The 10,000-nt window shown below is 35.9% G+C and overlaps 1 protein-coding gene across 6 annotated transcripts in view; it reads left to right on the forward strand.

The window, feature by feature from the left end:
* Window positions 1-10,000, forward strand: part of LOC136832047 (transient receptor potential channel pyrexia-like) — an 84,656-nt gene that overhangs the window by 29,938 nt on the left and 44,718 nt on the right. Inside the window, exon 1 of one of the 6 annotated variants that reach the window (XM_067092568.1) lies at window positions 589-610. The exons of the other annotated variants lie outside the window; for them this stretch is intronic. Within the exon in view, the coding sequence (XP_066948669.1) occupies window positions 604-610 (7 nt within the window). The 5' untranslated portion in view covers window positions 589-603. Of the gene's footprint in view, window positions 1-588; window positions 611-10,000 lie in introns of those variants that run through there. 6 annotated transcript variants of the gene reach the window in all.

Below are 10,000 nucleotides of genomic sequence, written 5' to 3' on the forward strand. Positions count from 1 at the left end.
CGATTGGCAGCCAAGAATCATACCACTGAACCACCACCACATTCAAATTACCATTTGACCAAGACCAGACGTTAACATGAATTTCCAGGATGAGAAAAAACATTTGTGAAAGTCTTTTTTGGACTGTTACTATTTTTTATCTGGCTGGTGTAGTTTGTATCGTCTTTTATGTAACTGCATTGTTTATTTGTTTATCAGCAAGAGCTGAAATAATGTATGTTATTATTATTATTCGTGACATAAGCGTGTGTGTGTGTGTACGTGTATGTATATATATATATATATATATATATATATATATATATATATATATATATATATATATATATATATATATATATATATATAAACACATTACATCAGCATGGATTCCTTCACATGCATCTAAGCGACTCATGTGATTATTATTATTATTATTATTATTATTATTATTATTATTATTATTATTATTATTATTATTAAGACACCAAACATGACTATGTACGTCAGTAGACCAAACATTAACAATTAAATGGTTATAATAACACGACTTCCTATTCAGAAATTTCTGTTTTTCCTTACAGGATTTCAAAAGACAAACATCCATCTGTCATTTCTAGCAACATGATGGGTTAGTACTTCAATTCCTCCTAATTTGCTTTAGATATTGCCCTTATTTTCATTGACTTTCTTTAATTTTCCATCCCTTGTATCTACAGCAGACCCTCTACATAGTTAATTTAGTGTCCTTACTTCGGTTAACGCAGAATATTTACAAGAAGCTATTTTTAAAATTGCATAACTTGTACTTTGCCTGCCTTGGTCCATATTGGTCCTATTCTTTGTCATTTCAATATTTGTTAGAGCAGTTCATTCGCAAGCTTCGATCAAATGCGTATTTATCAGAAGCTTCGTTTTTACAAGTAAAAATTAAAATCATTGTTGTTTCAGTAGATGAAACCCATTCACATGGAACAAGCACAGCAAAGGAGCCACTGACTTGAAATTCAAGCTTCGAAAGAATGTTGGTTTCAACCTAGCACAGCAGACCCCACGCTGCAGCAGTAACTGATCATGATACAGAGCCTGTGATTTTTCATCGCCCTGGGGGAGACGCGAACCCGCGACATCTGAGTGGCATATCACGATACTGCTCACTATACCAGCGGACCAGCTAAAGTAAAAAGAACGGAGTAGGGAGAAGTAATTTAAATGTAAATGTACTCGTAGAATAAAAGCAAATTATGCCATGAGAAATTGAATCATTTGAAAAATGCAGATTTTCGTGAAAATAAAAAGCAACATTTATCCCAAATTCGTAGAAATATCACAGAAGTGTAAATTTTTAGACAGACATAATGTAGTTCTATCGTTTGATATAATGTAGGTCTATACGTTAGAAATAATTCTGGAAGTCGAAGACCGAGCCTAATAATAATAATAATAATAATAATAATAATAATAATAATAATAATAATAATAATAATAATAATAATAATTGGTTGCTTAAAAATATTCATAATAGCATGAGTCTTATGGTGGACATACAAATCCACAGTTATGTATGAGTAGATAATTATACTTAAAAATAAATCTGTCCGATCCCCCTTTTCAATCACATATGTACCCACACATAACAGTGGGTTTGTTTCTCCACTGCAATAATAATATTGATATATATGGAACTGGATTCTGCTTTGGATTAAGCCACCCTTGTGCTGGCACGGGCTCTTGATCCTAGAGCAGCCCGTAATACAAGTACAGAAAGCATTCACAACTGATGTTGCAAAATGCATTACAAGATTTAAAAAATTATTAATAGATATTATAATAATAATTACGGTTATAATAATCGCAGGAACACGTGTGGAGTACACACTGACATACAGTTATCAATTTGGCGATGCATTTAGTTATTGTAAGTGAATACTAATTACATGGGCCGACAAAAACTAATAAAGCATCAGTGATAGCGACCAACTAAAGGCTAATAAAAATTGCTATGCACGCAAATAATAATAATATTGTTGGTATGCTAATCACATCGGCAGAGACATTAGAATGTTGATGAAGGCAGGCTGCTACTGCTGCTGCTAACAGTGGGGTAGTTTTGTATTATCCGGTTTAATACTACTCATTTTGCTGTGAGTTTTATTTTGCCTATGACTAAAATGTGGAAAAGTTTGCCTAGCGCAGTTGTGGGGTCTTCTGATCTTCAAATATTTAAGCGAGGAGCAAATTCATTCCTGCTCTCTGCTGCTGCTGCTGACGTCTCCTGAACTTCAGATGTATCCGCTTTATTTTCTATTCCCTCATGTTTATTTATTTATCTATCACCTTTTCCCGTGACTTGTCTCTCTCTCCAGGTGGAGTTCCCTTTGCAGCCCTCTTGGGTTTACTGTATAGTCTGCTGAGGAAGAATGTCATATCAAAATTTAGTACTCTGACCACGCACTACCCAAATCTAAATGCAAGCACGCCTGAGCGACGTAGGAAGACGATAACGCATATTAACGGATGTAGATTAATAAACTGGTCTGTCAAATGTCGTCTCATGGATTTCCGTCCGGATCTAAAGGGTGGCATTTTGTTTTAATTCTGAACAGTTGTAAATTACTTTTTTTTAATATTGTTTCTTTTAACTTTTCACTGGTATTCCTCCTCTATTTGTACAGAATAGTTTGAGGTTCTTTTATAATAATAATAATAATAATAATAATAATAATAATAATAATAATAATAATAATAATAATAATAATAATAATAATAATAATAATAATTGCACGAGTCACTAAAATGGTGAAGAAATCCACAATTGGGCCAATGTAAATATATATATATATATATATATATATATATATATATATATATATATATATATATATATATATATATATATATATGTGTGTGTGTGTGTGTGTGTGTGTGTCTGTGTATTTAATATATAATATTTACAATGGCATTATTGTGGATTTCTTCACCAATAATAATAATAATAATAATAATAATAATAATATTATTATTATTATTACTAACAATTACTGTATGTTACTGGCAATTATTGACAGCACTGGGTTGCAGCAAAGATGGAGAGGGCCATAGGCCCAGCAGCTGCATCTCTAAAGACCTGCTGAGAAGGCAATAGTTTTCTGGTCCTAACACCACACTTAGATAAGAAAACGCGATGTAATTATATATATATATATATATATATATATATATATATATATATATATATATATATATATATATATATATATATAATATACTGTACTGTATAAATAACTAGGGTGGGGACTTGAATGGCCTATTACAAAGCCGTGGAAATGTATGGCAGGATTATAGGAAAGAAGTGTGAATTATTGGCATAATACAGCACAAAATTTGTCAGGAACACGGTCTTCTTTAGTATGTTGGGTAAAACGTGTTGGTTTCGATATTTCTAATTTCGTCGTTCCTTCGGAATTCACTGTCCTCAGGAAATAGTAATTGAAGGCAGCCGTCTCTCCACCTCTTCTCGAGTGGAAGGGCAAAGGCTAACATTTCCACTTCCGTCCCTTTCTGGGTCTACCAACACACTTGTGTGCCCACGTTTAGCGGGATTTTAGTTCGACGACTTCACTCCGAGAGTTTTATGAACTAAATTAACGTTCGTTATAGAAATGACTCTCTCCGCGAAACGTTTTAAGGGCATCATCTGACAACTAGGGCATCATATTAGACCGAGGGGGCTCTGAGGATTAAGTGTAATAAGACGAGTGTTACTTGAGTCGCCAACCACTTGGGAGAAACAGCCGCGCGTGCGCCTCACGTGCCACTAGTTGCCACATGTCGCCAGATGAAGATTCTTCTGTTCTTTCCGTTTGGCCTAACATTTTTCCGAAGGGATACGTTTTTAAATTTGTTTTTAAATAATAATCTACGCCATTCTGATACGACCACAGTGCTATCACCATTTCTACAGCAGAAATAAACATCAACGAGAAAATAAAACGCCATTTCTCTTGGGTAACTTCGCGGGATATTTGTGGTTCGTGTCTTGACCTCCTGTCCTGTGTGGATCATCGTCCCACCCTTGAACCCCCAACCCCTTGCTGAAGTTGTTCGAACTTGTTCATCAAAGGCCCGACTGTTCTATAAAGTGCAGCACTTGAGCTCAGAAAATACCCAAAGACAACTTGCAGTTGTAGGAGAGGGACGAGTACGCATGACCAAGGCCTAGAGAATACATATCTCTAGACCTTGAGCATGACAATCTTCCTAAGTATTCACGAAGAGTTTCCGACGCCTGCTAAGAACTATTCTTCTTCTTCTTTCTTTTTAAAGATACAGCCTTCTATTGTACTATGTTCTTGTTCAAAAGACAGCAGACTAACAAAATCATATGGGCGTTTATAATGACTGCCACTGCTTTCTTACATTTTCAACTTGGTCTGATGACTACTTATTGCGAATATTGGTTCAACTAGACTACAAGTGTGACATTTATTTTACTTGTTTACCCGCCTCCGAGCAAACAGTTGATAAATCAAGAGCTCATTCGGCCAAGACTTAACAGAAAACTCTCCTTCTAAAGATGATACTTAAGCTTTCTTTGACAATATATAGAATCGAGAAGTAATTAAACCTATTTTTTTAGTTCCCTTATAAATATGGGACACTATGAACTACTAAATCACATATCTTTCCGATCGATTATTCACGAGAAGTTAGCCACTCAATTCCATATAATAGGCTCCACTCTTCACGCTACTCTTTCTGTGGTAGGAAAATAAAGAAGACAGTTGGCTTCAGATGCAGATAGAGATTGTATTTTATGGCAATTATTGTGATCTCTCTCTCTCTCTCTCTCTCTCTCTCTCTCTCTCTCTCTCTCTCTCTCTCTCTCTCTCTCTCTATATATATATATATATATATATATATATATATATATATATATATATATATATATATATATATATGTGTGCGCGCGTGTACGTATATACACTGATATATATATTCCAGTCATGTTAATTCAATCTATATCTTGACTGCACAGCCTATGAGTGCGTAACTCTAGCTCTGGGGAATGACGTCAACAGATTCAGGTAAATCCTTGTTTCCGTTCATTTTAATTATTTATTTTTCTCTTATCTGTAAAAGGACCACTATTAAGAAACAGTCTAAGAACGCTAACGATAAGTCAGGGACTAAACTCCTGAGTCTTAGCGTTTATTTTTCACGCTTGTTTGTTTGTTCTTATTTTTTCTTTATTTAGTAAATCTACGAAGGGGCGCTATGGAATCACTGGTGATTAATCGTTCTATAAGTACTTTTGTCCATTTTTCTGCCTGACTTGTGTTACTAAACTACTAAAATTTCATTGCTGGACTATTAAGAAATTATTTTAGCAAACCCCTAATTGCCTAAATTGAATATTTGATCCGTCTGTAGATCCAGATTTCTATGTTGATACGGATCCAGTTTGTGATGCAAACAGAGAGATCCAGTTGATGATAAATATATTATTACTGTTATCATTATTCAGAAGATGAATGCAGTTGGTGATCTAGATACAGATCCAGTTGGTAATTTGCATTCAGATCCGGCTGATGATGCTGGTGTATATCCAGTGGCTGATAAAGACCCAGTTAATGATGAAAATACACATTCAGTTGATTACAGATCCAGCTGGTGATGAAAATTCCATATGCATTTGTTTACATATCCGGCAAGTGATGAAAATACATATTCAGTTAGTGATGCAGATACATATTCATGTGGCTAAAGATCCAGTTAGTGATGAAAATACAAATTCAGCTGACTATAAAGGCAGTTAGGGATAAAAATCCATATTCAGATGGCTACAGATCCAGTTATTGATTAAAATACATATTCAGTTGACTACAGATCCAGTTAGGGACGAAAATAAATATTCTTTGGTGATCGGATGAATATTTGGTTAAGACATCATTTCTGCAAAATGCCTGACACAAGCAAAGTACAAAAGGAGATCCAAGCACATTTTGGCATGATGGGTCACTCACGCAAATCAAGATTCCTGCTGTCCAAGTTAGTCATGCGCCTAAATTCCTTTTGCATGTTGATTTAGAAAACAGACGTTTTATGACGTTGCTCTGAGTCACTTGAATACGTATGTTAGTGGGATGCTACAATAAAGGATGTACCTAGCACTGGGTAGAAAGTGACAGCTGATCGTAGGTTAGTTTTGAGAGATGAATTAACCATGACATCGTTAATACAAAAAAATTCTCGAATGTTGCATCTGATCAACTTGTCAAGAGCGAGATAAAACGAGCCCCATCAAGAAACAGCGAGAGTGAGAGGAAAAAACGTCGGGGGGGGGGGGAATGTCAGCAATAGAAAAAATCGAGCCTTCGTCATCACCAACGACGGAGAACCGGTTTTGGTGGAGACCCGTCTCGACTCGACTTGGCGTAAGTTGCGCTTAGTGGGTCCTGCTTGCATGGCCCGAGGATGACGGGGCAGCAGTCATCTGGAAAGACGGCAGGGTAGAAAGAAAGCGTAGGATGTGGAAGGTCAACCGGGAGGATGAGGTGGTGCTGGTAGGGGTTATTTGGGAGGGGTGGGGGAATGAATGGGGTGGTGGGTGAGAGTTGCATGGTGAGAAGCCTCATCGTGAAATCCTGATTCGTTGTGTTGAGACGATTCCTTGCTATTGGTCTAGACATCTTCGCCATCGGTCTAGACTTGTTGGAAACATGATTTTGTTTTTTTTCCTTTTGACTTTTTTTCCCCTGCAGGGAATGGTGCGAGAGGAACCAAGAGAAGGAGAATGTGAAGGAATAACCACATGTGAAAATAAAAAATGAAAGAAATGACTATGAATGCCATTGAGATACTGCCATGCAAATATGGTATCACTATGTCCTGCCCTCCACATCTGAGCCTGTTTAGCCTCAGAGCATGTATAGCTATCATTCAAACACGCAAATCATTGTGCCACAGTGAATACACATAAGAGATTGTATAGTGCTGATCGGATACCAGCCATTTAGAAAGGGAGGTATGAAGGATGCAGTTGTAAAAAACAAAACCATTCGGTATAGCTGTTATCCGATCAGCACTATATAATCTGTTATGGGTATAGTACATTAAAGAACTTTAATGTACTATACGCCCATGTTCAGACTAAGTTTAGATTAACACTCCTTTCTACGATAAGTCAACGATATCTATACTGCTTTTTTCCATATTTTGCGAAGTCAGCGTTTCATAGTGGATTTGGTGACTAAAATTATAATTTCACAAGGATTATATATATATATATATATATATATATATATATATATATATATATATATATATATATATATATATATATATATGTATATATGTGTGTGTGTGTGTGTGTGTGTACAGGAAGAGAGAGTGAGAGAGATGGGGATATTGCATTAATCCTCAATCCATATTATGGACTAATATCAAATATCACGTCAAAATGCCGTTTATTATTTTTTTTTACACTCCAGATATAATCATATAATGATGGTCTAAAATTCAACTGTTCAGCCAACGGCCAACAAACTACTTGTATTTGTTCATATCTTTCAGATATTGCTAAGGATTATTTTTTTCCTTTGTGTAATCTGGCATACTTAAAGATCTTGAAAAACAGGCTCAACGTTTGCTCTCACGGGAGAGTACAGTTATCAAGGGCGCGAGCCGTTGTGTGTTGGGGTAGGGGCGAGCAAGCGGGTATGGCAATATAGGTACACGACTCTGCTACTCACAGTCTCTCGCTAGTCCCAACAATCCAGGCATCCACCCTACTCCCCTTATCCCCGCCCCGAAAATCATCCATCTCTCTCTCTCTCTCTCTCTCTCTCTCTCTCTCTGTGTGTGTGTGTGTGTGTGTGTGTGTGTGTGTGTGTGTGTGTGTGTGTGTAACATGTATCACTTTCTCATTCTTCCATGACTCTGAAATGTCCGTTATGAAAACGCATGGGATGCATCGTACGAATTCAACTGAAATATTTGCATCCATCCCATGAGAGAAGACGTGGATGCAGTTTCAATAGGCCTGAATTAACTAATCTGAAAATGCATAAAAATATTTTCGTTAAACAAAAAGTACAACGAAATGAATTCACGGTAAATGTGAATACCAAACAGATGTCGTATTTAGACAGAGCAAGTGAACTGGACCACGGGATTGAAGTTGGAATATCTAACGAAGATTTTTGCACTGGCGACTGCAGTTCATAATGGAAATAGTTATTAGTGTAACTGTTACTGATTACCATCTTGCTAAGTTATTTGACCCTTCACTCAAGTATTGAATTCATGCAGTTGGCCATGAACTAAAACATAAAGTATATTATTATTATTATTATTATTATTATTATTATTATTATTATTATTATTATTGCAATACGATTATTATTATTATCATTAACCACCTTGCATTGTAAGTTGTTTTACGTTTTGATGCAATATATCCTTACCTCCCTTGACACGAATGGAACAAAATAAAAGGAGGTGGAGTAAATAGTGAAAGCCTGAAAAGAAATGTTACGAAAATGTGCTAAAAGTTTTCCTCATTTGTTAAAGGAAAAACTTCGCTCTTTGAAGAATGTTATGAATATCCCCTAACACTTTGCCTTTTTTAAAAATTTAATTACTCGGCTACTTTTGAAAATACACAGTTGTCTCGAAGTTTGAAAATTTGAACCCGACTGGCATAATGAATTCATTTTCAATTCTTTGAAAACTTTGCATTTGAATATTAAAAGTGTTCTGTGACGATGAAAATACCAGCCAATGAAGAATAAGAGGAATTTATTTCTGGTGATAGAAATTCATTTCTCGCTATAATGTGGTTCGGATTCCACAATAAACTGTAGGTCCCGTTGCTAGGTAACCAACTGGTTCTTAGCAACGTAAAATAAATCTATTCGTTCGGGCCAGCCCTCTCTAGGAGAGCTGTTAATCAGCTCAGTGGTCTGGTTAAACTAAGGTATACTTAACTTAACGATGAAAATACTTTATCCTGATACTCTGAAATTCCGTATTATAAAAATCATATATCTGCGTGCTCGTGGCCCAGAGGTTAGACGGCTGCCTCTCTAACAAAAGTCCCATGCTCGATTTCCGCAGGGCGAGGCAGAACGCCTCAGGCAAGTTCCTTTAAGCCCCATTGTGTCTGTTGTTGACCTAACCGATAACTCGAGTAACTAGTGGTTAGTCGACCGCGGTAGCTCGCAACCAGGTTGAAGGACGGGAAGGGGCTAGCAACCTCATGCTAGGCAAATATCATACAACTGACACTCTAAAAGCTTTATAGCTGAAACACTTTTATTATAACTTATTTTATTATAACTTATTCCAGCACAGAACATACCGTTCAGATATAAAAATTAAACTGGACAATTCCGACAAAATAAAAAAAATATAATATAAATAATGCATAAGTACTAAGCTTTAGATAATAATATTTCAGGAAAAATAAAAAAGAATGCTTAATTTTAATATTTTCATTCTTTTCCAACATTAATTATTATATTTTTCCTCGTGATTCCGGAAAGACTAAATCTAGAAAGTTATCCATTCTCTCAAGTTATTCCTTTTCTCGCTATTCCTATTCTTTGTTAGAAATGAGAATGATGTAAGAATCATCTGAATTGTGGATTATGATAACTGGCCTAATAATAAATATAGGTATAACAAAGAGATTACATCATTAAATAACTTGTTGCTGTCTGTGTCTGAGAGAGAGAGAGAGAGAGAGAGAGAGAGAGAGTCATGCCAAGCCCTGCTCTCTCCAAGAACGATAAGGATATTCTTAAGACTATGTTTTAATCTCGAAAGTCTGGGACTTCACAGACTTTGAAATCTTTCGTAGATATAAGCAGAACAAAAACAAGCCCCTAAAGATAATGCTTCTCTGAGGACAGGGTTTGGTATAACTCTCTCTCTCTCTCTCTCTCTCTCTCTCTCTCTCTCTCTCTCTCTCTCTCTCTCTCTCGTTTAATATAGGCATTTTGCGCACGGAAAACGG

The sequence above is a fragment of the Macrobrachium rosenbergii genome, chromosome 49, assembly GCF_040412425.1.
Source record: "Macrobrachium rosenbergii isolate ZJJX-2024 chromosome 49, ASM4041242v1, whole genome shotgun sequence".
Taxonomy (NCBI): Eukaryota; Metazoa; Arthropoda; class Malacostraca; order Decapoda; family Palaemonidae; genus Macrobrachium; species Macrobrachium rosenbergii.